The 24,289-nt window shown below is 32.7% G+C and overlaps 8 protein-coding genes across 13 annotated transcripts; 4 read left to right on the top strand and 4 right to left on the bottom strand.

Annotated features, from left to right (window-relative positions):
• Window positions 1-9,163: 9,163 nt before the first annotated feature.
• Window positions 9,164-10,092, bottom strand: Trs23 (trafficking protein particle complex subunit 4-like protein Trs23). The gene is made up of 2 exons (XM_069052275.1): window positions 9,774-10,092; window positions 9,164-9,724 (listed from the first exon to the last, which is right to left on the bottom strand). The coding sequence occupies exons 1-2, from the start codon at window positions 9,946-9,948 to the stop codon at window positions 9,246-9,248; spliced, it is 654 nt and encodes a 217-aa protein (XP_068908376.1). The 5' UTR covers window positions 9,949-10,092; the 3' UTR covers window positions 9,164-9,245.
• Window positions 10,093-10,108: 16 nt separating this feature from the next.
• Window positions 10,109-12,086, top strand: tank (EI24 domain-containing protein tank). Its single transcript, XM_069052272.1, has 7 exons — window positions 10,109-10,215; window positions 10,300-10,462; window positions 10,517-10,704; window positions 10,754-11,003; window positions 11,060-11,403; window positions 11,463-11,540; window positions 11,818-12,086. The coding sequence occupies exons 2-7, from the start codon at window positions 10,448-10,450 to the stop codon at window positions 11,930-11,932; spliced, it is 990 nt and encodes a 329-aa protein (XP_068908373.1). The 5' UTR covers window positions 10,109-10,215; window positions 10,300-10,447; the 3' UTR covers window positions 11,933-12,086.
• Window positions 11,057-13,321, bottom strand: LOC138134167 (transforming growth factor beta regulator 1). Its single transcript, XM_069052270.1, has 4 exons — window positions 13,121-13,321; window positions 12,858-13,065; window positions 12,526-12,802; window positions 11,057-12,473 (listed from the first exon to the last, which is right to left on the bottom strand). Exons 1-4 carry the CDS (start codon window positions 13,244-13,246, stop codon window positions 12,068-12,070), a joined length of 1,017 nt encoding a protein of 338 aa, XP_068908371.1. The 5' UTR covers window positions 13,247-13,321; the 3' UTR covers window positions 11,057-12,067.
• Window positions 13,322-13,338: 17 nt separating this feature from the next.
• Window positions 13,339-14,949, top strand: Arp10 (Actin-related protein 10). Its single transcript, XM_069052269.1, has 5 exons — window positions 13,339-13,490; window positions 13,541-13,781; window positions 13,827-14,023; window positions 14,074-14,150; window positions 14,203-14,949. The coding sequence occupies exons 1-5, from the start codon at window positions 13,423-13,425 to the stop codon at window positions 14,730-14,732; spliced, it is 1,113 nt and encodes a 370-aa protein (XP_068908370.1). The 5' UTR covers window positions 13,339-13,422; the 3' UTR covers window positions 14,733-14,949.
• A 79-nt stretch (window positions 14,950-15,028) lies between these two features.
• On the bottom strand, window positions 15,029-23,194 carry LOC138134168 (ATPase ASNA1 homolog). Its single transcript, XM_069052271.1, has 3 exons — window positions 23,054-23,194; window positions 15,977-16,242; window positions 15,029-15,928 (listed from the first exon to the last, which is right to left on the bottom strand). Exons 2-3 carry the CDS (start codon window positions 16,084-16,086, stop codon window positions 15,046-15,048), a joined length of 993 nt encoding a protein of 330 aa, XP_068908372.1. The 5' UTR covers window positions 16,087-16,242; window positions 23,054-23,194; the 3' UTR covers window positions 15,029-15,045.
• LOC138134173 (cyclin-dependent kinases regulatory subunit-like) lies at window positions 16,300-17,206 on the top strand. 3 transcript variants are annotated; one of them, XM_069052278.1, is made up of 2 exons: window positions 16,300-16,659; window positions 16,718-17,206. In XM_069052278.1, the coding sequence occupies exon 2, from the start codon at window positions 16,738-16,740 to the stop codon at window positions 16,981-16,983; it is 246 nt and encodes an 81-aa protein (XP_068908379.1). In that variant the 5' UTR covers window positions 16,300-16,659; window positions 16,718-16,737; the 3' UTR covers window positions 16,984-17,206. The 3 variants fall into 3 exon arrangements, with proteins under 3 accessions (XP_068908379.1, XP_068908378.1, XP_068908377.1); XM_069052277.1 differs by having other exon boundaries at window positions 16,315-16,659; window positions 16,714-17,206; XM_069052276.1 differs by having other exon boundaries at window positions 16,339-16,659; window positions 16,708-17,206.
• LOC138134163 (uncharacterized protein PF3D7_1120000-like) lies at window positions 17,144-21,956 on the bottom strand. Of its 3 annotated transcripts, none has more exons than XM_069052264.1 (3): window positions 20,187-21,956; window positions 19,503-20,138; window positions 17,144-19,457 (listed from the first exon to the last, which is right to left on the bottom strand). In XM_069052264.1, exons 1-3 carry the CDS (start codon window positions 21,892-21,894, stop codon window positions 17,317-17,319), a joined length of 4,485 nt encoding a protein of 1,494 aa, XP_068908365.1. In that variant the 5' UTR covers window positions 21,895-21,956; the 3' UTR covers window positions 17,144-17,316. The 3 variants fall into 3 exon arrangements, with proteins under 3 accessions (XP_068908365.1, XP_068908366.1, XP_068908364.1); XM_069052265.1 differs by having other exon boundaries at window positions 17,144-19,451; XM_069052263.1 differs by having other exon boundaries at window positions 17,144-20,138.
• On the top strand, window positions 22,771-24,065 carry Vamp7 (Vesicle-associated membrane protein 7). 2 transcript variants are annotated; one of them, XM_069052274.1, is made up of 5 exons: window positions 22,771-23,013; window positions 23,063-23,266; window positions 23,321-23,549; window positions 23,601-23,668; window positions 23,720-24,065. In XM_069052274.1, exons 2-5 carry the CDS (start codon window positions 23,063-23,065, stop codon window positions 23,882-23,884), a joined length of 666 nt encoding a protein of 221 aa, XP_068908375.1. In that variant the 5' UTR covers window positions 22,771-23,013; the 3' UTR covers window positions 23,885-24,065. The 2 variants fall into 2 exon arrangements, with proteins under 2 accessions (XP_068908375.1, XP_068908374.1); XM_069052273.1 differs by having other exon boundaries at window positions 22,779-22,991.
• Window positions 24,066-24,289: the final 224 nt, after the last annotated feature.

The raw sequence follows: 24,289 nt of genomic DNA, 5'->3' as shown, positions 1-24,289 counted from the left end.
TAAAATATCTTATTGTGTAAAAATTAATACAATCAGTGTTTTAAAGTTGTAAATAAGTATATGTGCACTAAGTTTGTATTTTAAGTGATTGCAGAATTTGATTAATCAAACTAATAAATCAATACACTGAGTTGGTTTTTCAAATCTTGTCAGTCAGTTAAAGTTTATCTGAAATTTGACTGACTCATTTGTTTTTTACATTTTTCAAAATAAAACTAAAATCATGGGGTCACAGGTTATATCAGATCAAGTAAGTATATACTTTTAATTTTTTTTTAACTATTTCATTTTTATTATTTTATTTAAACGATATAAATATAATTGTTCGTTTGGGAGCACAAAAGATGCTTTTTTAAGTATATAATTGAAGCTGAGTTTGCTTAATTTTTGCTCGAATAATGAATTAGCGACATCTTGTCATGTGTAATATTGTTTTTGTTCGACACTGTCAGAATTTGAGAATTTTCTCCTATGTGAACGGATTTTGATAAATGTCACAACTTGTCAAAACGAAACGTCAAGCTAATTTTAAAGGTTTTAAGCGATTTGGAGCCTTTAAGGGGCTCGTCGAACAAAAAAAACGTTGTATTCAACTCGTTCGTGTGTAAATTGGGCCTTTTTTGGCATGCGTGGGCCATTTTAAAACGCGAGTGTGAATGTGAATGTGAACGTTATGCAACCTCAATTACATATTCTATTACATTAAAAAAAACATTGAGTCTATAAAAAAACTGTTTTTATATTAATCCTTCAAAAAGATTTTAAATTATTTATATAACGAACAAGAACATATCATATCCAAGTCCAGTTTCGGACAAAACTAAGATCAGATTGATAGTCTAATCACATTATATTGATGTAAATACTAAATAATATATGTAGTTTTAATTCTTGTACCTTGTCTCTAGCATTAGAAGGTTAACGTCTTAATAATTAGGCTTCTAAAAAAAACTTTGCGAAGAAGAAATGTTTAGAAAGTCTTTCGGAAATTTTACACAGCAGCAATAATCTCATATCGATGTTGTTGTGAATCTGGATTCGTCGCGCACTATGGTATCCACTTCACTTTTCATTTTATTACAAATCTTAAACTATTTTAGAATATTGATTTTGGACTATTCCTTAGCAAATTTATGACCAAGTATTCTGCAATCTCTGGGTTTCTGGATATGTCAGTTAGAACTAAATTAGCTTTTTTTGATTATTTGAAGTATGTATATCCTGCTGGAAATTTCAGTGTTTCGTCAAACGACTGTCATTCTACGATACAACACACGATTTGCAAATTCTAAATGCAAATACACAGGGTAATTATAAATGATTGTAGTCGAAGCAGGCCATGCCCATGTTGTGAAATTTTTGCCGCTTTCATGTGAACTGTCAATTTTTGTCGCTGTCACTGTCATTTTTCAGGTGAAAAGTGCGGTGATGAGCATTTTATTAATTTTTTTAAAATTAAAGATTGAATCCAACAATATTGAGTTATTTTGCACCCAATTTAATTCCTGTGTGTGAACGGTGTGTACTCACTTATTCACACCATTTTGATGTTTTTTATATGGAGCGGCAACCATAAATTTTACATTCAGTTTTTACGCCTACTTGGACTACAATCATTTATAATAACCCTGCATGAAAACAATTTAGAGCTCATTTGTTATTTCAGGTGATGAGTGAAAATAGTTATTTAACAACCTGAAGACTTTTCATAGATTTATTTGCAACATCTGCAGTTAAGTTAAGTTTGATCATAATAAAAAATAAGAAATAACACTGTTATAAAAAATGGTTGTGAATAATCACTTTTTTAAAAAATTGTCTCTCATCAAATAGTAGTTTATTTAACGAGTTCGTTTGTAAATTGGGCTTTTTTGGCTCGTTTCACTCGCATTTTAAACTGGCCCACTCATGCCCAAAAAAGCCCAATTTACACACGAACAAGTTGAATACAACGTTTTTTTGTTCGACGAGCCCCTTAAAGGCTCCAAATCGCTTAAAATCTTTAAAATTAACTTGACGTTTCGTTTTGACAAGTGACATTTATCAAAATCCATTCACACAGGAGAAAATTGTCAAATTCTGACAGTGTCGAACAAAAACAATATTACACATGACAAGATGTCGCTAATTCATTATTCGAGCAAAAATTAAGCAAACTCAGCTTCAATTTAGCTTCTAATTGATAGACTCGTAGGCGATAAAAGATATTATCAAAGTCCTTGATAAACTCAACACAAAAATGTAGAAACATTTATCGTGGAATTATAGAAACATTCAAAATTTATCCTGGAATTGTTTATGGTCACAAAATGTCAATAATAATATACTTTTTTATTTTTAAACAGAAAATCATAAATTTAGAATATTTATCAGACTTTGAATTACGCCAAAAAAATATATGTTTTAGCATCAACATTTATGAAAATCTTGCTTCATAAAATTTGTTGTAATCTTTATAACTTTTTGAAATATAAATTTTTTAGTGAAACTGCGCGAGCATTGTCATATTTTTATTTATGCGAAAAAAAAATTGTAACCTGAATATTTCACAAAATCTTTCCTCGTCCAATTTTTTGTAATTCTCCATTACTTTGGCACATTAATTTTTAAGTGAAGCTCGCCCTCGCGTGGCACTTTACTGCTTACGGCGTTGACCGACCATTAGAGTGTTGTGAAAATTGCTCAAGCCGCTTCCGTAAAATTTTAATATCTCATGAAGTTACGATTACAACAAATTTGATGAAGAAGGGCTCATACAAATGTTCACACTGCAGCATATTTTTTCTGCATACATTAAATCTTCGAAATTTATGATTATTTTCAAAAATTTTAAGAGTATATTTTTATTGATATTTTATAAAAACAAAAAGATCAGTAACGAACTTTGACCAGTTCTGCGAAAAAATAATCCAAGTATTTTTTTTTTGTATCTTGAACTGATTTTATTACATTGGATGTTGAAAAGGAAATATCTAAAAATTTGAAATTGTTATAATCAATCTTCTTGAGTCATTTTTTTGGGGTCACATATTTTGATACTCTCTCCAAGATAGAACGTGTCTCAGAAATAAGCACATTAATTTTAACTAGAGACAGATCTCGTCAAGAACAATAACATTGTTATGTACCTTTTTTCGAAATCTAATTATCATTTCAGTATTTTACCCCGTCATAAATGAACGAGTTGTCTATTTCCTAATTATATGACCTAATGACGGCGCCCGTGGTGAGATAATAGTTTTTGTAAAATCAGAGCAAAACACTGTGTTTTTTAGAATAAAGTTTTTTCGCTCTGCGGCCGAGGTAGAGAGGATTACATTTTTAGTTAGTTTTGTCCGACTTCAAAAGGCAGGTGTTTACGTGTTGATTCTGTGATTTAAGCTAAAATTTTGTGAAAATGGCACGTTTATTTTCTCATAGTGAATACATTGATATTGTATAGTGTACGGCGATGGTGAAGCGTGCGGGAGTGCTCCTCGAGCCCAGAAATTTCTTATGGGGGATACATGTAGGACTTGGTATATTCAATCCAAATTGATACAATTGAAGTTTGAAGAGAATGAGGTAAGATTGCATTATGACCCAAAGTAACTCAACAACCTATACCTACGAAAAGGTGTTAAGAAAAACTTATTTGTTAATGTCAAAGTTCTTGTTCTGTTACGTTTAAGTTTACACAAAAGTCTGTATCATAGGTTGTAAAAATAATGTTATGTATCTTGTAAATAATAGTTCAAACCACTTCACTGATTTTTTTACATTTTAATAAATCGGTGGTAGTCACCCACGTATTTTGAAATAAGTTAATAAATCAGTAGTTATATCCCGAGTGCAATGAGTATAATCGATTAAAGTGTGTGCTGCCCATCGTTTGAAAAATTTTGCTAGTAAATGATTAATAATTTGATAGGTTTTATCTAAAATTATTAAGCATGAAAGCAGCATTTACTTCAAAGCAAAATTTTGAAAATGATGTGGCAGTTCAACTTTTACAGATTATAGGTACTCGTTGCACGAGGGGTATATGACAAGATTGTTTCCAGAATAGAACAGAAGTAAAACATGAGACGAGAATTATACTACTATTTTTTATTAAACATAAGAACACAAACTGGAAAAAAAATCATACCTTTCACCGTAAAATCAATTATTTTTTGTTAAATTTGTGCAGTTACAATTTTGATAAACAATAGAATTTTCATTGTGTTGAAGAGGTTTGCATTTCTTTTGAATTTTGAAAGAAAAGCTAAGATGCAATAATCGGACCTAGAGTGCAATAATCGTTTATTTAAACCAAAATAATTGTCTAGATACGGCGCTGTAATTGGTCAGATTTCTTATAAAGGAAATAATCTCAGTTAAGTAGGACCACAAAATAATAACAATACCGTACCTAATATTTTGTTGACGGTTCTTTGGGAACACTTATAACTAAAAAATGGTAAGTAATCTTTTAAAATTTTAAACGTAATCTGTTTATAATGATATCATATGTACCAAAATCGTCTAATCCCAGAAATGATTACTCTTTGTTTATCTAAGTAATTATCTGTGAAAGTATGCAACCTGCAAATATTATTTCCTTATGGCTAGATAAGCTAATACAGAAAGCGTCCAAATTACTGTACTTTATTATTTCCAGTAAAACGTTAAAAATTGTTGACGCAAATGTAAACAGTTTGTGTTACTTTTTTATTAATTCTGTACCACAGTGTACATTCATGAATATTTCACGAATCAAACTAACTACTCCTACAACATATTTGCGATCTAAGAGTAGATAGTTTCTTGGTATTCTATGAATAATTACAACAATTTTTATGAATCACAAGACGCTGGCGCCACTAAGAACTTTAGCTAACTTAAAAATAAATTCTGTCACATATGGCGACCATTGTTTGCCTGTTTTATTATTATAATTACTCTTAACGAAAATATTTGAGATAGGTTTAACGTGATAACAATCTGGAACAAAAAAAAAATCCAAAAATCCAAATGAACACATTCTGTTATTTCTCACCATAATTTGATGGTATAATGATGCGAATTATATTTATCGAGTTATGGACGAAGGATTAAAGGAGTTTTCGCCGCTCTTTTCTACACTTGATTAGTGATGCTAATAAGTCAGGAATGGATTAACTTTTTAGTGTATCAATCAAGAGAAGGATACCACCTTGGTCGAATGGTTTTGGAATGAAATATGACTAAGGATATTATTGTTTGGTGAATACCTACATTGATGCGTCCCTGGCGATATTTTATTTAGAACTAAAGAGTGGGCACATAAATTTTCTGTCTGAATTCTTAAAATACTTGTGGTCAAAACAACTTAGCCATTTACTAAGAGTGACATTCAAATTTTATGACATCTACCTATCCAAAACGTGAGCAATAAAATATTCACCACTCAAGCCGCGGACGACGACCAGATAGATACTTCGTTATGTGGGGTAGAAGAGATCTTGGGTGGCAGATAAAGTCGGAAGCGATAAAAAAGCGGCAAAAAGAAAAAACAGTCCGACGTTTCGGTTCTATGAAATTGGCGGATAGGCGGCTAAACAATAAACGAATAGAGCAATACATTATTTATCAAACCCTGACGTCTTATAAAGCATGTAATTAGGTTTCCATCAGTAACATTACCATTTTCGAAAGTAATTCCGAGAAATGGACGGGAATCGACGCGCCAGTTGCCGCGCGGGAGGCTGTAATCCTCGTGGTTTCGGATCTGGTGCCAACTTAACACATGCAAAACACACAGGAAGTTTGCGGTTAATCCGTCACGATATGTTCTTTCTTATTTTTGGCGCCTGCTCGCGGTGAGGCAAGTTCATTATTATCGGTGCCGACAACCCACGTCGAGTAAACATTAAAACTATACAGCCACAAACAATTGTCTTCAGTTTTTAACGCAAATGATTCAATTTTAATCAATCTGCGTTTGATCATCCGTGTATACAATTAAAAAATTATCCAATAAATTCAGAGATCTGGTCATTTTTGGTCGGATTGTCAAAAAATCACCAAAAAAGTTTTACCAACTCAACAATCTAATTTTGACAGTTGTACAACTACAGGATTTCGGTTGGTAAAAGTCATATCCGGTGAAACCGGAAATGCTTAAAAAGTGACATTTCAGCTCTCCCGAGTTCAAGTTTTTCAAAAATTTTAAACAAAATAGTGCATCGGTGGTTCACTCAGTATATTTTAATTATTTCAGAGAAAGTGGGTGACTAGAGACTACTGCATTTTGCAAAGAATAAAGCGACTTTCAACTTAAAAGGATATCAACAAGCATTGTCCTACTTTCTTTCTTATTTGTCTACGGCATCTGAATTTGTAAAATGTCGCTATTCGTAGAATACATTTCATTTAAAAAAACTCCACCGAACTGAAATTAAAGTTGCTCTACATAAAATAAATTAGGTAAATAATTTTCATCCTCTCATCTTCAAAAAGTGATTGTAAATGTTGGATCTTAAAAATAACTTGTCATCCAGGTTTGTGAAGGTGACAAATTAATTAGCGCCATTAAATTAACATGTGTCTACATAAGTAGATTTCTAACGAACACATTTAATGTTTTTTCGGTTGCTATTTACGTAAGTATTCAGTGCTATTAATTTTGTCGTTGATTTGTAAATAATTAAGAAGAATAAAAAGTTTTTCGCTGGAATGGTTATTATTTTTGCATCTGAGGCGGTAAACGGAAGATAATTAAAAGTCACTGAATGACTCCATTAACTAGGTAATTCAGAAACAACCAGGAAACTGAAATACTCAGAAAAGTGTCATTTGACCTTCCTTCTATTTTCTTGGAACAGACGGAACAACTTACGAAAATACAAGTCGGATCATACTCCAAAAGGCCAAAACACGTGGCGCAGAGGTGTGTGGTCAGTTACCAATTATTAAACTATAAATACATCTGTAGCACGAAAGGTGAGTTAATGTGTGGTAAAATGATCATTAGAGTAAGAAAAAAGGATAAAATATCACCAACCCAAATTTTTCACGGTAAGAATAATTTAACCAACTGTATTATGGTTGAAAAACCTTGTCCTTTATTTTTTTGCAAATTATCGTGGTAATAATAATTATAGGGTCGAGACTATTACATAATAAAAACCGTTGTAGTAGCGTACTTTATATCAAACACGGCACCAGTTTATTTTTGGATCTAGAATATCTTGGGCAATTGATTTTTCCAGAAATTTTCCTAATTACCCAATCTTTCACCTACTGCCCAACATTTCGAGTGGGTTTATATTTAGTAATTCTGTTATTCGGAAATTTTGTGGTTAATTATGTTGTAGTCGATTCCTAGAATCCTGTTTGCCAAGCCAGAAGTTACATCATTAATTTGAATGCTTTTATTTCGTCTGCTTGAACCGTTGAAAATGTCAACTGTTGGTGTGTTTCTTTAAATCAAAGGAATATTTCGCAACCCCGAGTCTTACAGCATCTTGACACACTTCCAAATGTGCCCCGCGTTTTTGTCGTTCGTCACAGGTTTTAACGAGAAAGCGTGCTCTGGATTCTCGGACCATCGATGGTAAATTATCCATATTTGGCCGGTGGAATTTATGGATCGCCGATGGAAGAGCTGTGACGCGAAGTACCATACATTCTTATTGTAAAGAGAGGGAGGTTCGTTCATAAAAATCTTGTTCCGCAGTCAGGAATGCGGACAGTATGATAATGATTATATGAGTAGCTCCTGAGGAATGTTCCCATGGCATTTTTGTACGCGCCAAAAAGATTTTTACAGGACTGGATTCACACTTATTATCTATAAAAGCCTTTCAAAAAAAAGGGAATTTTGATAACCACCTACTATCCACAGAGACAGAATTGCTCTTAAAAGTTTGTCTTTTCCAATTTACTTTGTAAGTGACTTTTTATCCGCAAATACATCTTACAATTATGATGACTCCAGTATTGTAAAAATGACAATTATACAAGAATAAATAAGCTTTGATAAACTACTTAATTTTCACAGCCATTTTCTGTAAATTTACTGCGGAGATTTTTGGAATTCGGTCCTGTGCACTACACCCGAGGCTAAAACTTCTTATTAAGATGGGTATCTATATGGGTGTATAATTTCTGGGTTATTTATTTGAAAAGTGATATACAATTTAAAAATAATTTGAGATCTATATGCAGTGTGCGTTACGGTAGATAATTTTATAATTAAAAGGTGTGTGGGGTTGTTGTATCACAAAATAAATGAAACCGTTTACGCTTACGACACAAATGAATTTTTATCCATTGAAATTATTGTTTTTTCACTTATCACATAATCGAGAGACAAAGTTCAGTCTCATTTACGTCATATTAACCGATTTCCTAATTCATAACAACTATAACAACCAAGACTTTGAATAATTTATAAAATTACGTTCAAGGCAGGACAACGGAAATAGCGAATTTTACAGGAAACTGAAAAAAAATAATTATAACAACTTTTTTCTTAACGCAGGATGTGTATCCGCACCAGTAACGTACGCTGACTTCTGTTCAAATATCGCGATTTGTCTTGTTTAGATTAATTTTGTACAAAAAATAATTATCTCTAATTTTTGGCGCTTATGTGATGCCGCTTTAAACGCGTCAAAATGTGGTCATAATAGTTTCTTTTTTGCCCAGTAATGTTTGTAATATTTACTTTGCGTTCGGGTCTAAAAAATTTACCTGCCTGGTCAATTGTGTAATTCCCGGCAAGGACGAATCTCCAAACTCGAATGAATACTTGTGGTTAAATACAATAAACATTGAATTAATTGAAATTTTAAATCCGTTTACCGCTTCGTCTGTTCAGAAAAGTACTTGGCATGTTTACTAAGCCATAAATGCATGATGCATTACTAACAATCAATAAAAAAAATTCTGCGAAAATTGTTATGCGCCACCAAATTTGAGTAATATCGGTTCTTAGTCGTGAATTTAAAAGTAATTCTATGATGAATAATTCGGTGTGTCATGATAACAGGAAGTAATGGAGAGTTATTTTCCTCTTAAAGTAATTTCGTTAGTCAATCACTGTAAAGAAAATAAATTTGTCGTATGAGTCATTCATTCATAATTACCGAATTCATAGAACCGCTATATTGTTTTACTGGTTGCCTATTCAAGACTAATAATAAAACAAATCACATACGATTTAAAAATGTATTTAATTATAATGTTCAATAGTGGCAACTATGTACTATAATTATCTAATTATAATAATTTTATTACTAAATATTTGAAATGCCAGATTTTTCAAGTTGATCTAAAATACTTTTCAAGTTAAGATCGAATAACTCACACCTTATGGGCATCTCTAGGGAATAGAACGGATTTTTTAGAGCATAATCAGCATAAATTTCATATATCCTTTTTAAGAGTATCTCTACACCTGCTTGACTCCTATCTGAAACAATCATCATTTTGACTCCTGTCAAAGTTTGAAAACAATGCAGCTTAAAGGTATCAGCTTCCAGAACCTCTATGCCTGATGATTTTGGCTCAGGACTCAGTTGGCTTGCAATGGCAAATAGAGGATAAAACATACTAGCAAGAAATATTTTTTCGTTGGTAGTCATTTTTGGTCTCCCAAATTTCAAGTTGATTGGATAGTTTTCCTTGTTTTCCAACACTTCAAAGGCATCCCGCCCATCATCTAGCTGCCTCCCAGTGATAGGAATTCCATTGATCGCATACAAAACATGTCCCACTTAAAAGCACAATTAAGAACAGAAAGTTACTTTGACAAGAACCAGTACCGTGAATTCCGTCCCTTTGGCCAAACTCTACAACAATTTTCTTATTTTCACAATGCAGTTTTATATCTAGGGGGTATGAAAACGTCTTCTCAGTCTCGATTTTTGGAACGTTGTGGTCATGATTGAAAATCAAACCGCCCGATTTCGATACTATGTAAACGCCATAAACCACCATTTTTCACCGTTGACCTTTACTGAAAATTTCTATTTTTTTGCAAATTTTACAGATTCTGATCCACCTTCATTTTCAAATCGATGACTTTTTGACGAAAAGACAAGAGCACAATTTTTGTCAGTTTTCACAGTTGGTGACACTGCAACATGTCAAATTGTCAAATATTTCGCTTTTGCGGGCACGCGCAAAGCGAGTTCTTAATTTGTGTTTTTCAAAATTTCTCCATTTTTTTATTGTTTAGAACTTCAGGGCATCTACCGATTACAGGCAAGTTTTCTTATTTATATCACGCGTATTTGTGCTGACGTTACTCGAGTTGTTTCGCACTTTTAATGAAGAACTCAATTGTAGGTTAGAATATCAGCTGGTTATTCTAGACAGGACAGTCCATGTCACTGATAACACACAGCACTTTTGTACGAAAACGTAACACAGATACGTTATAATGAACAAAAACGTATTTCCAAAATAAATAAAACCGTTGACAATTTAGAACGTGATGGAAACCATAAAGGTTGTTGATGTAAATACTTGTTTTTTGTTTTTGTAATGAGTTGTTTTGGTATAGGACGTTGGCTCCGCATTTCTTTGTGGATTTTATGACGGTTTTAAGGGTTTCTTCGTAGCATATAATTTAGACGATGATTTCCATCAAAGAAGATCTCGGATATCTCCCGCCCATTCTAATTCGCCCATTCGTCGCAAATACTTAGAACTTAAAGAACAAACTCCTGTTAAAAAAACACCAAAACAAAAGTAAGATTGTGTAAGGTGGATGGTTGAACTAGTAATTGTTTATTTTCAGAGACACAGTTAAATACAACATACAACAATGTCTTTTTCTTGGGATGTTATTTTTACTGAGTTTGATTTTCTACAATTATGTATTCTTGCCAACTCTACGTTTTTTTATTGTAAAAATTTTTGGAGAGTTCAATTCTGATATTAATAGTGTTTGGTCAACGATCGAATCAATCTTGTACTTTTTATTCCAGTCTGTTTGGATTGTTCCTTTTTTTGCTGTATCAAAAATTATAAATAATCTCTATTTTCAAGTGAGTATCTCACCTTTTAATCTCAGTTTATTTTCTAATTTGTGTTTTCTTAACAGAACATAGGTCAGACTGCATATAAATACAGTAGAGGCAGACCTAGTGTCTCACTAAGTCTCAGCAAAACAATAGCAGATTTTATATTTAGCTCTGTAGTTGAAATTCTGTTTCTGATTCAGGCAGATGTTATTACATATATCCATTTTTATCACATGCAACATGTTCTATATTCAGTTCATTTAAGTCTGTTGTATTCCTTATATGCTTTTGAATACAAATGGATTGAAATGGGTTGGGAAATTGATCGAAGATTAACCTACATCGAAATGCATTGGATATATTTTATTGGATATGGCTTGCCTCTTGCACTGACCACTCAAGTGTTCAACTATTGGATAATCAAGTAATTGAAAATTACATTTCCAATTTAAAACTTTAATACTATCTGTATTTCATTTGTAGAGCTTGCATTTTCTCCATTTTGTTCCCGTTTTACATAGTTGGTGCTAATGAAGCTACTCCCAAGATGGTGGAATTTTGGTAAATAGTTCTTAAATTAATTTTTTTGGCGTCCGTGCCGTAGCGTGCCATTTTTTAACGCAATTATAAAATTTTTCATTCATAAATTATGATCAAATTAAATTTAAACGTACGGGCGCCAAAAAAAATTTGTCTGCAACTCGTTACTAATCCTTTTTTTACTCGGCGGTTTGCGCACTCGCTCGCTCGTGCGGCAAATTTTCCTTCTCGTAAAAAAAAGTATTACTTTACTCACTTGTTACATAACTAACAATTATATTTTTCTTTTTTTTTCTAGTGCCCATATAAAATTTTTCTCGCCTGTAGTCACAATATCTAATTCAATATTTAGCGTTTTAAGAAGAAACAATAAACTTTCTGGACAACGAAATCTTACTCAGCCAAGAAGATGATTCTTATTGGCTATATTTTTTACTGACCAGGACATGGAAAATATTAAGTTAATTGGAACTGTTCATGACTTACCACATATACTTTTATTTTTAAACTTATAATTGTGATTTTTTTATTTCAAAACAAAATATAAACTAATTATTCAGTAAATAATCATGTAAGTTGTCCTTATTATCTAGGTATTCATCTGATGGCTTTTGCAACACATCTGGGGCCATTTTATATTTACAAAAATTTATACTTCTTTGTAAATATTCATAACTGAGAGCAGCATCATTATCTTCAGTATGCACATCACCACTTCGAGAAACTTCAAATTTGTTCCATTTATAATTGGAGCATTTTCGGCTTCCAGGAAAACTTTGTAAAAGATTTAATACTGTGGGATGTGACAGACCAAAGAAGTCATTACCTCTAGGTCTTGTGCTTACTACATTTAATGAAAGAGAGTCATTAATTTTTTGAAGCAACAAAGAATGACATACATCAGGGGTGTCACCAATAATAGGATTAGAATTATCATCCATTTCTATTTCAAATCTGTAAAAAACAATATTACAGACTGTACAGGTTGTTGATAAACAATAAATACCTTGGTAGACCATTTACTTCAGAAACCTTGCAACTGTAGATACATTTTACAGTGGGATCATCTAAGCTGCCATAAATTCTAGTAGAAATGAAACCAACTGGATAGATAACCTCTTCACAGTGAAATTCTGAGTGATCTGAGATAACTTCTCCTAAACAATGAATAGTCAGATTACCTAACTCAATTGGAAATATTGGGCGCCCTGAGTTATCCAGTGGAATGGGTTGTACAATTTTTTTACGTGATCTTGAATTTCTTCTTGATTTTGACTTTCTATCTGTAATTGTACATTATCACTATTTTTATACATTTTACTAAACTATAATAAGTACCTGAAGAATCAGCATTTGAGCGTTTTTTTCCTTTTTTCTGATCAATACATGCACCATGACTGAATCCAGTCTTAGCCACACTTTGTACTTCTGCTGCCACTTGGGGTTCATATTCACACAACTTTCTCAAAAGGAATTTCCTTTCTTCTTTTCTGATTATAATTTTTGTCTGAACTTCTTCCAATTCATCAACCAAAGCAGCATTTTCCTAAAAATAAATGCATTTTAGGTTAAAAACAACCATTATTTGTAGCACCATTTACATGAACATATTCTCTAATTAGTTGCTTGAGATAGTTCAACTTTTCCTTATACTTCCCTGGGGAACGGTCTGCTAAGTTTTTATTAATATTAACATTTCTAATATAATTTTCATATGCATTTGCCATAATTATTTTTGTGGAGGCCTCACTTGTCAACAAAACAAACTGTCAGAATTGACAACCTACTAAATTTGACTTGACAATTGTTTTGGGACTTTAATTTTGTTATGTTCTCAACAATATTTTTTTAGAATTGTCAATCAGTGGTAATAAAACAGCGAAGGTAATAAGAATAAGAGAAAATGCCGATATACGAAGCACTAAGCGATAAATTAACCGTAGTGTTGGATATAGGATCAGCGTATACAAAGTTAGTTGTAAAAAAGGTGAAAAATTACATCTGAAAATAAAATTTTGTAGATTCGGGTTTAGCGGCGAGTACGCCCCAAGATGTATAATTCGATCTGAAGTCTGTTGTAAGAAAACAAATACAATAAGACGCATTTTAGATTATAAAGACGAAAAAGATCTCTATGATTTACTTGTGGATTTTGTACATGTTCTGTATTTCAAGTATGCATTGTTTAGCCCCAAGGATAAGCCAATTGTCATTGTTGAGTCCCTCTTATGCCCTACTTTGTTCAGAGAAACTCTAGCTAAGGTATGTAAAAATTAGTTTTTGCAACCAATAAGTATTAGATTACAGGTATTATTTGTACATTATGAAATATCAATGATGTTGGTTTTACCTACACATTTGGTCAGTTTGTCAACTTTAGGGGCTGAAACAGCTTTAGTTCTTGATGTGGGATATCTTGAAGCTGTAGCAATCCCTATATGTCATGGCTTCCCAGTAATACATGCTTGGCAAGCCTTATCACTAGGAGCACAAGCAATTCACAAGTAAATTATCAATTTTTTCAATTATTTCTTAGTTAAAAATATTTTTTTAGCAATTTAAGAACACTGTTAAATCTTGAAAATACTGGAATCAACACTTTACCTGAATCTGTTATTGAAGATATTAAAGGTAACAGTACAAAACAATAGTTGAAAAAAAAATTCTTGCAATAATATTTTAGTGCGCTGTTGCTTTGTGACTAAACAAAAACGTGCTGAACAGCTGTCTTCAGCAAAACCAGAAATAACTTTAGCACCTGAAGTAAAATACCCAATTGGTGGCTCTGATATTATTACAGTTTCTGGAAAAGTTCGTGAAAAGGTTTATGAAATTTTATATGATGAAGATAATGATCATTTATGCATTTCCACAATGATTTTGGATGCTATAGTGAAAGTAGATGTTCATTTGAGGAACAAGCTTGCTGAAAATATTTTTCTTATTGGGGGTACTGTAATGACGCCTGGATTTAAGGCTAGGTTGAAAGAGGAACTGCATAAACAGCTGAAATATGACAGATACAAAAAGTTGAGAATTACCAGTTTCAAATTTCATACTCCTCCATGTAAGGAAAATTACACAGCATGGCTGGGAGGGGCAATTTATGGTGCTACAGAATTGTTGAGCATGAAAGCTTTAACCAGGGAAAAGTATTTTAAAGAAAACCGCTTACCTGATTGGCCCAATATGAAAGACAATAGGACACTTTAATTTCTTTTTTATTTTATTCTAAAATTTATTTTTTGTTAATTTATTTCCTATTTTAAGAAAAGTAAAATAATCATTTGTAAAACACTGGAAACAAACTAAAAAGGTACTACAGGAAAACTGTACATAACATTCAAATTGTACAATCTCTTTTTTTGTGATATAAAAACAAATGTATGTTTTTTGATAACATTAAATGAAAAAATTGTGAAGGAAAAAAGTTTATTTTCAATATCCACTAATCTATAAAACCTTAATAAATTATATAATCCAAAATTAACTGAAATAATAATCTCATGAAAAGAGTATGAATGGTTTATTGTATGGAATATGGTTGAATTAAATACTCTGAAAAAGCTTTAACATTATCAGCACCTCTGACTTCTTTTTCCAACAATGGCAGTTTGGTAACATGGAAGTCTTCATATAAATCACTTATCTGATCAAGATACTTCTCTTGAATTTTAAACCTTGCTAAACACATCTTGCAAGGATGTTCATCTGATTTCTTGAAAAGTAATTGATTTACTATTATGTTGTGGGTGTCTATCTTGCATTTGGTTAATTCCTGAACAAGTCTTTCTGTTTCATATAAAGACAGAAATTCAGCTATGCAGACACATACAAAAGTTGTCTGGTCAGGATTTTTAAACTGTTCATTAACTTGCTTAATAACTGTGAGCATTTCCTCCATTTTTGATGATAAAGTATCAGCATTAAAATCTTGTATTCCCAAGAGACCACTTATTTGGGAAACAAGAGGTGAAATTTTCAGTTTTAATCTCAACAGTTTTCCTAATCCTTTTTCTACCACTTGTGGAAATGAGAGAAGACGTAAAGTGTGACCAGTAGGTGCAGTATCAAACACAACAGTTGAAAAATTCATGCTTTTGATGAGCTTCATTACTTCAGCATAGCTCATTGCTTCATCAATACCAGGGAATGCACCGATGATTTCCTGAATAATTCCTTTGCTCATCCTCATAGCTTCTGGTTCCCCATCAAAATATTCATCAGGAAGCTCATTGAAACCAACATTTGGATCAATTTCCATAGCATAAAGGTTATTAAAACCTTTTACTAGAGTTGGCACTTTTGTGAATTTTTGGTCAAAAGCATCTGATATATTGTGAGCTGGATCAGTGGATATGATTAAAACAGATTCTCGAACTTTTGACAGCTGTACCGCTAAACTGCAACTGCAGACAGATTTATGTACATTTGCGACAGGTGCCACAGGCGCTTACCTGCAAGTTGTTTTCCCTACACCGCCCTTTCCTCCAACAAATATCCATTTTAATGTTGTTTGGTCGATTACGTTTTTTAAAGACGGGTCTAATGGCTCAAAATCGCTCATCGTAAGCTCTGATAATGTTTTTGCCGATCATAAAATTTTTGGCTTAACCTCAACACTTGTCGAAAACGATGACACGATGACGATGAAATTGTTTTGTTTTTCAAGGTTGCATGGCTGAACAGTTTGTTACGTGTCTCAAAATAATTAGTGGGTTCTCTATAAAAACACACACGTTGGATAATCTGTTATAACTAAATCAAAAGTATAAATATTAAATGGAATACGAATAATAAATATTCTCTATTTAAATTTTTATTCTGGTAATAAACCTATTTTTTCAGTCGAAAATATCTGTTGATTAAAAGAATATAAGAGAATTTGCTGTTGCGATGTTGAAACAAGGTTTTCCATTGTGAGAAATCTACGATTTTTATTTGTAAAATTTAATATTCAAAGATTAATAAAACGGCAATTATTAGCGGTAACGATTGGTAGCAATGCATGCTCCAATAAAAACGGTTTTGCAAGTGTCACGTGTTGATTATTAAATCGTGTTTGTCAACAAAAAAACAAAACTAAAAAATTTGGTTGTCCAAGAGTGGATGTTCATATTAAAAGAGAATTTGTGAAAAGGTATAAAATCGCTGTTAACTATTTTCGACATTTATTTTTTGAGGTTAGTTTTAGTCAGGTTTTTTTTCCAAAGTCAAAATGCCGGTGGAAAATATATTGTACTCTGAAAAATATTCGGACGAACATTTCGAATATCGTCATGTTATTTTACCCCCAGATTTGGCAAAGTTAGTTCCTAGACAGCATTTGATGACAGAAACTGAATGGAGAAATTTAGGAGTACAACAAAGTCCAAATTGGGTACATTACATGCTTCATACACCTGAACCACACATTTTACTTTTCAGACGCCCCCTGTCACAAAACAATGCACAAGGTTCATGATGAACTGCAATAGATTTATGAGAACTGATGCTGTGAATTCTTGATATATCAGGTACAAAAAAAAAACTTATTTTCATGGAAGTTTTTAATCATTGTTATTTTATATGTATACTAATATAGACAATTGTAATGCAAATACTTGTACAGAAATGAGCAACTGTTTATAGTTTAGTAATTATTTTTTATTTTGTTACAATTTTAAAATAGAATAATTTCATGTACAGTTATTTTGTTTTTGAAGCAGCGATTTTGACCATTTATTTCCTATTTACTCCACATTCACATCCTCACATACATCACGATACACAAGAACATGAAAACGGACACAAATGATTAATCCTTCAAGATATCATCAATTTTCAAATCTTCTTCTTCTTCCCAACTAGCACTGTTAATTTTTTCACAAGACTCCTTATGTGGCATCTTATTTGTTAAGTAATTACGAAATATATTTTGGGGTGAAATAGTTTTAGGGGCTGTACCGAACTTTGTTTCTTTCTTTGTGGCGGACCTTCGACCGCTACTTTCAAACTGTTTTTGCGTTTGCGCCGTTTTTGCCGCTTTCATTTCTTCTGTTTCGACCAAACTTACGTGTGGTTTCTTTTTGTCGTCACCTTCTCTGGAAATTTTGGGAAAAATAGTCAACACTTGTTGCCTCTTCATAGCGTTTTTTGTGGTCCGCCTCATCTGCGAAGAGGATTTGCTTTTCTCATCATTTCCGTGAGGCAAACCGCTCGACAACGAATGGGCAGATTTTCTAGCTTCGATTTTGTGCGAGAGAGGATCTTTGGTTTTTAAGGAAATCGGTTTTGTGGACTTTTTTAAAAAGGTTTTGCACTTTTCATTTGGCAGAGCGTATTTGGTAGCGTCTTTGTTTGTTACGAGAGTAAGACTTCGTTTATTTTTCTTAAGTGATGTGGCGGTAGATGTTGCCTTGCGTGGTCCATCGTCACCCCCCGCCTTGGATATGGCGTGAAATTTTTTTTCTTGGTTGGTGATCTTATGCGAAGCAGACTTTTGTTTTATGATAGTAGCGAGATATTTAGTTGACATACTTTTCTTTACAGGTTCGTCAATTTTCCGTTTCTTACTTTCTGTCGTTGATTTTACAGCTGGTTTCGAACTTGACTTGGCCGGACTCTTATTGATGAATATTCGAACAGTGCGTATTGTATTCTCAAGTTCCTCAAACGCTTTCTTATTCATATCTAACAGATCAGCTTCACTTTTCAATTCAAGAAGAGTGACGGATTTGTCGTTTGTATCTTCTTGTTTTTTCGGTGATTCTCCATCGAGAGTAATCACTTTTCCATCTTTAGTGACAGTTTGAAGTTTAGAATTCTTTTCTTGGCGTATTTGCCCTGGATGTATTATACTCTCTTTATTTTTAATTTCGGTTATTTTGGGAGTAATAATTTTTGAAAAATTTGAACGCGCTTTTTCCTCCGTTTTTAACTTACTGTATTGTTGATCCTTCAGAGGGGTTTTTTTACGTTTCTTTTGTAATTCAGTTGCATTGTTTTTGTTAATATTTGAAAGAGCATTTTCAACAGAATTCGGAATTAACTTGGCATCCTTAACTGGAAACTTAAATACCTTTTCAGAAGCATCTTTAAATCTTGGAGAAATCTTCGGAGATTGCCTTTCTGCGTCAAAATTTTTAAACGCACCACGTTTTCCTTTTTCATTTTCTTCCACTTTTTTAGTATCCCTTCTAGGACTCACTGCAATTTTTTTATTATTCTTAGAATAAGTATGTATTTTTTTTCCGACGTCAGGAACATCTTTACTCTTGACAATGGGAGAAGCAACATTTTCCACAAATTTCTCTAATTTTTTATGCCCATCCACTCTCCGGTCCAATTCAGTTTTTTCCTTCTTCTTATCAGGGAAACCACTAACACTTACAACACTGGCGGCTTTTTTTGATTCCTTTTTATGAGTCTGAACGAAGATTTGAGGTTTTTGTTCTGCTTGCGTAGTTTCCGACGTTTTCAATTGCGACGCACTCTCAGATAATTTACCTACGTGAAGATGTCGTATTTGTTCTGCGTCGCCAGCTTCTGGTTTTTTTATAGCTTCAGAAGATTTAGTTTCAAGACGACTGGAAGATTTTTTTTGCAGATCATTTTCTTTTTTAATTTTCAAGTCAGGTTCATTCGTCTTGATACTCAAGAGAGAATCATTTCCTGCGGCTTTTTGAAGATTTGATTGGGTATCTTGTTTTTGTTTCAATTCAGCTAAGTCTTTTTTGAACTCTTCAACGGCAGGATTTCCTTTGACATTGGTACTACTACCTTGGTTAATTTGTGGCATATTATGAATTTCATTATGCGGAGATTCTTCAACTATTTTCAACATAGCTTGAAAGAGTTTTTCTTCTTCTTTCTTTCTCAAATCATCTTCTGATAAAATGGTACCAATTTTCTTCGCATTTGAAGCGTTAGCGACGTTAATTGTATCTGGAACTACAACTTTTTTAACATTTTTTATCAACCATTCTTCAATTACACTATTACCAGCACTTGCAACATTTTTGTCTGTTGATTTCTGTTTCGTATCTGGCAAGTGAGTATTTGCCTTTTCGCCTTCAGACACTTTTGTTGACATTTTTTGTTCTTTTTCATCTTTTATCATTTGGATCTTTTGCTCACTGCTAACACTTTCAGGTTTTTTCGTTGGATAAGAAGATACTTCCTCATTCAACGGTTGTCTCAGCTTAGTTGCTTCAGAAATATTTTCAACAATTTTCGCTAAATGATTACCGTTGATTATGGTATTTGTTTCTTGATCAGTTTGAACCGAATCGGTAACTTTTTGACGTCCTTCAGCAATATCCTTATCCCTTTTCTCTGGAACGACAAAAGAAACACTTCCAGAAATGTTCGGATTTAATTTTTGTAAATCGCTATTCTCAGTTGTGTTACGATTTTGCTCTTTCGCATTTTCTTTCACTTCTAAAATTTCCGTAGATACACTTTCAGCAGTTTTTGAACCCTTTTCATCAATTTTCCTGTGCAGTTCTTGGTTTTCTGAACTAAAAGAACCGACTTTTACATCTCCTTTTATTTTGAGTTGTTCTTCGCCTTTACTCAATTGTACAGTATTCTTCCTTTTCGACTTTTCGGTATTGCTGGGGTTGTGTATTTCTTCATCTGAAAATGTTTGTTGTAATTGTAAATAATAATTCTTTTGCGACTTACTTGTCTCTTTAATTTCTTTGAGTTGCTGCTCTAATTGTACAGTAGCAGTTTTCAATTCCTGAAAAGGATTTACTTGTTGAAGGTTTTCAGTTTTTGGTAATTTCTCGAGGTGGTGTTTTAACTCATATTCTGAATATTCCTCTTTTAATTTTTTGAAAGGATTTTCATATAATATTCTTGAATTTTCTTCTATTCTCGTTATTACAACGTGCTGTTCCGCTTTAGTTTCAGTTTCGTGCAATTTGTTGCCCAACTGAGGATTATTCTTAGTTTTCATTTTGTCCATTGTCATTTCTGTTTTAACGACTTGTTCGTCACTTTTATGTACTTTTTCTTCTACTTCTTCAAACAGTAATTTTCGCTCCATAATCTGAAACATGGAATCGCTCATAGTCAAAATTTTTTGACAACGTTCTGTATCATCTTTATTGACTTTTTTCGAAATCGCTGATTCTGTCGCCGTAAATTGTCTTTTATTATAAAAGGCGCATTTACACATATTCAGATAGTCATTTTTCAGCGACATAAATTTCATCGTTGTTAACGAGTGCCAGAGCGCGTCTTCAAACTGGTTGAAATGTTCTTCGTTTGTTTCTATCATTTTTCTAGAATTTTCAATCTCCGGGTGGAGTTTGTCTTTGATAACGCCATAATCCTTTGTAACTTTTTTGTTCTGTTTTTCTAGTAATTTTGATAAAATTGGTTCAGATTTTGCACGCTTCAACAAATTTTCTGAATTACTTCTAACTTCCAAATCAAGTGCGTGGCGTCTTAAAATCTCCTTTCCTCTCTCATTTAGTTGGATTGTTTCGGATTTCGGTATTCGATTTGGATTAAGTACTGGTTGTGCTGTTTTCCCTTTCGTTGTTTTGCTTTCACGCTTGCTTCTAATTCTTCGCACATCATTTTTCTTATGTGAGCTGTCCAAAGCAGCTTCGATACCTTCAGGCTTTGGTATTTTCAGATTTATTTCAGCACTGGTTTTGCTCTCACCATGTCTGAATCTGCAACGGGTGATTTCTTCTTCTATGATGTTGTTGATGATGTTGGAAAATTTTCGCGAATGAGCACTGTTTGCCAAAACATCCGTACACGCACTCAATTTCTTTTTGATTTTTTCCAACCTTTGACTTTCAGTGTTGAGCACTTCGTCTTTTTCCAAAATATTGACGAGTTTGATGATGTTTTTGAACAGAAATTCTTGCGATTTGAGAATTGCATGCAAGTTGTCGACGATGTAGTCTTGATTCTCCACTTTCTCCTTCTTTTTAAGTTTATCTTTTTCACGACGGAACCATTCAGGAACAGCGTTAATATTTTTATTCTTGGATAACTCTTCGATCTTCATATTGGCTGGTTCGATTGTCTTGTTAGACTTTGTGGGCGCATCACATTTTAGGTAATTTTGGCTGTTCATCTCTTGACTTTTCATTTTGTTTAAGTGTTCGTATAATTGATAATGGACTTCACTCGTTACAACGAAATTCTCCCCTTCACATGTGTATTGGCTTGCGTTGTAATTGATAAATTCCAACATATTTTCGAATGGACCTATCATCTGCGTGGCAGTGGTGTATTCCATAGAAATTCTTCGTTTAAATTGCATACATTTCTTGATTGCTTCGTGAAAAGTCTCGGTCGCTGTTGTTGTTAAAAATTTCCCCCGTAATAACAGCAAATTTAAAAGAAATTCCATAATTTGCGCCATGAAGTAAAAATGTTTTCACACCCACATTTTTTTCAGAAAAACTGACGTTCGCTGACTCGATTAAAAAATATGTTCCATTGGAAACTTCCTCTAGTTAGGAACAAAATTCCAATTTAATGTATGAAATAATTATGTAAACTAAAGAGTTTTTTGCAAAATTGAGCAACATACTTCTTTAAATTCTATTAGTTCACATAAATTACTGTATTACATTTAATCATCATGAAATTTCGAGAGTAATTTCTTACACTTAGACAGTAGTTTCAGGTTCCGCTCTCGCTTCTTCTGTAAGAGACTACGAATAATCAAAGTAATGCTACAAATCTGTACAGATCAATAACATCCTTTTTGGTATTAAATGCGGTCGGATAGTTTTGGCTTACGAAATATTATTTTTTGTCTCTCTTTTCAGAAATATTTTGTGTTTCATGGAGTAGTCCCAATAGAATCTGTTTTGAATTGTTGAAAGCTAATAACAAGATAAGTTGTCATTTAGAAAATTTTAAGGCAGTACCTACTGATTTGTTACGACTTAAATACGACTAAGGTTTCCAGAGAAAAAAGTTCTACACCCAGAGCCCAATGTTTTAAGTAAAATGCTTTAAAAATTCATCCTAAATTCCAAATATTACTTTAATGTTTACTTTGTAATTTGCAAACAAAATTATTTTATGGGGAAGAAATAAAAGCCAAACAGTTAATTTTTATTTTACATTTGTTACATTTATTATTTATACATTTTGCTGCTACCAAAAAAATTGTATTACCGAAAGATTTATTGAATGAATATTAATGATTTTGAAAGAAATATTTAAACAAATACTGCAGATTTATTTCGACCCGAGCCGCCACTGGCCAACAATAATTGGCACAGGGTGACTCATGACACTCGACGCATGCGCATACCAACCATAAAAACAGCGAAACGTCATTGTTACACATGATTATCTGACGTTTTTGTTATTAAACTGACAAACATTCAAAGATTTATTTTTGATAACAATAAATAGCCTCAAAGATATTTTCTCTAGTTTTAATCGTGCAATATTATTGTTTAAGTACACATCTTCGTGACTCGTTTATGTGCAATTGTCGAGGTAAGTCTAACAAAAATAAAACGTAATAACGTATTTTGCAATTGAGATCAATAAACAATTACCGATTTTAGATGCCCATTCTCTACAGCGTAATTTCACGGGGAACCACTGTTCTAGTCAGATACGCTTCATGTGCGGGAAATTTTGCCGAAGTAACTGAACAAATCATAGGGAAAATTCCACCACATGATGATAAACTCACCTACTCTCATGGAAACTATCTGTTCCATTATATTTGCGAGGGTCACCTTATATACATGTGCATAACTGATGATGTATTGTGACATGGAAGTATGCAAGTGCATTTCATTGTATGAAGGTTGTTTCAGGAATTTGAAAGATCACGAGCATTTTTATTCCTCAATGAAATCAAAAGGCGATTTAAATCATCATATGGAGAGGCAACTGATAATGCTATTGCATATGCTATGAACTCTGAATTTGCCAGAGTTCTGGCTAATGAAATGAAGCATTACTCAGATTCTCATGATGTTGATACAATTTCAAGGGTCCATGGGGAGCTGGATGAACTCAAAAATATTATGGTTAAGAATATTGGTAAGCACTCTGGTTGTCCTTAAACCAGATAATACATTTTATCATGTTTAGATAATGTGGCTATGAGAGGGGAAAGACTGGAACTTCTGGTGAACAAAGCAGAAAGTTTGAATAGTGGAGTAGGTATCTGAAGCAATGAAATTATTTTATTTCATAACATTTTTTTCTAGTCTGTGACATTTAGAAAAACAAGCCGCAATTTGGCTAGGTCCATGTTTTGGAAAAATGTCAAACTCTATGTTATTATTGGAGTTATTATCACTGTGATTGTTTATTTTATTGTTTGCATGGCTTGTGGAGGGCTCCTCTGGAAAGGTTGTCTTGCTAAGAAATAAAGATAAAATTCACGCTTTTATTTTATTACTTCAAGTACTATTTTTATCTCTTCATTACCTGTAAATAATTCCACCAATAATGAATTACCTTATTTTAAATGTATGTAGGTTATCCACATTTAATTTATAATTTTATAAGTCTTAAGGTATTGTTATTTAATAAAACGAATATATGTTGCAACGTCTCTTATTTATTTTCAAATAAAAAAATATTTAAACCTGAAGCTGATGAAAGACATTTTTTTTAAATCTAAGTAAGTCAGTTTTGAGATAATAAAATGAAATAAGTTAAAACAACCCAATTAAAAATTGGTTTTTTCGTTTATCAACAAGAAAGTAGTTTAAATTTTTTCGGAATCGAATGTTTAGGAAGAAATGCTAATTAAAAAGGCGAAATTTCTAAAC

The sequence above is a fragment of the Tenebrio molitor genome, chromosome 6 (assembly GCF_963966145.1).
Source record: "Tenebrio molitor chromosome 6, icTenMoli1.1, whole genome shotgun sequence".
In the NCBI taxonomy this organism is placed as follows: Eukaryota; Metazoa; Arthropoda; class Insecta; order Coleoptera; family Tenebrionidae; genus Tenebrio; species Tenebrio molitor.
The sequence above is the reverse complement of the archived record's forward strand: the minus strand, read 5'-3'. Positions and strand labels throughout refer to the sequence as shown.

Coding starts and splice junctions, on each gene's coding strand:
- Trs23 (XM_069052275.1), bottom strand. CDS start 9,948: ATGGTGGTTTATGGCGTTTACATAGTATCGAAATCGGGCGGTTTGATT. Junction 9,725..9,773: donor CCAAAGGGACGGAATTCACG/GTACTGGTTCTT, acceptor TGTGCTTTTAAG/TGGGACATGTTTTGTATGCG.
- tank (XM_069052272.1), top strand. Junction 11,004..11,059: donor TAAATAATCTCTATTTTCAA/GTGAGTATCTCA, acceptor TTTTCTTAACAG/AACATAGGTCAGACTGCATA. Junction 11,404..11,462: donor TTCAACTATTGGATAATCAA/GTAATTGAAAAT, acceptor TTTCATTTGTAG/AGCTTGCATTTTCTCCATTT.
- LOC138134167 (XM_069052270.1), bottom strand. CDS start 13,246: ATGGCAAATGCATATGAAAATTATATTAGAAATGTTAATATTAATAAA. Junction 13,066..13,120: donor TAATTAGAGAATATGTTCAT/GTAAATGGTGCT, acceptor ATTTATTTTTAG/GAAAATGCTGCTTTGGTTGA. Junction 12,474..12,525: donor GAAGTAAATGGTCTACCAAG/GTATTTATTGTT, acceptor TGTTTTTTACAG/ATTTGAAATAGAAATGGATG.
- Arp10 (XM_069052269.1), top strand. CDS start 13,423: ATGCCGATATACGAAGCACTAAGCGATAAATTAACCGTAGTGTTGGAT. Junction 13,491..13,540: donor ATAGGATCAGCGTATACAAA/GTTAGTTGTAAA, acceptor AAAATTTTGTAG/ATTCGGGTTTAGCGGCGAGT. Junction 13,782..13,826: donor TCAGAGAAACTCTAGCTAAG/GTATGTAAAAAT, acceptor ATTAGATTACAG/GTATTATTTGTACATTATGA.
- LOC138134168 (XM_069052271.1), bottom strand. CDS start 16,086: ATGAGCGATTTTGAGCCATTAGACCCGTCTTTAAAAAACGTAATCGAC. Junction 15,929..15,976: donor GTAGGGAAAACAACTTGCAG/GTAAGCGCCTGT, acceptor ATCTGTCTGCAG/TTGCAGTTTAGCGGTACAGC.
- LOC138134173 (XM_069052278.1), top strand. CDS start 16,738: ATGCCGGTGGAAAATATATTGTACTCTGAAAAATATTCGGACGAACAT.
- LOC138134163 (XM_069052263.1), bottom strand. CDS start 21,894: ATGGCGCAAATTATGGAATTTCTTTTAAATTTGCTGTTATTACGGGGG. Junction 20,139..20,186: donor CAAAGAAATTAAAGAGACAA/GTAAGTCGCAAA, acceptor AAACATTTTCAG/ATGAAGAAATACACAACCCC.
- Vamp7 (XM_069052274.1), top strand. CDS start 23,063: ATGCCCATTCTCTACAGCGTAATTTCACGGGGAACCACTGTTCTAGTC. Junction 23,550..23,600: donor TATTATGGTTAAGAATATTG/GTAAGCACTCTG, acceptor TATCATGTTTAG/ATAATGTGGCTATGAGAGGG. Junction 23,669..23,719: donor CAGAAAGTTTGAATAGTGGA/GTAGGTATCTGA, acceptor ATTTTTTTCTAG/TCTGTGACATTTAGAAAAAC.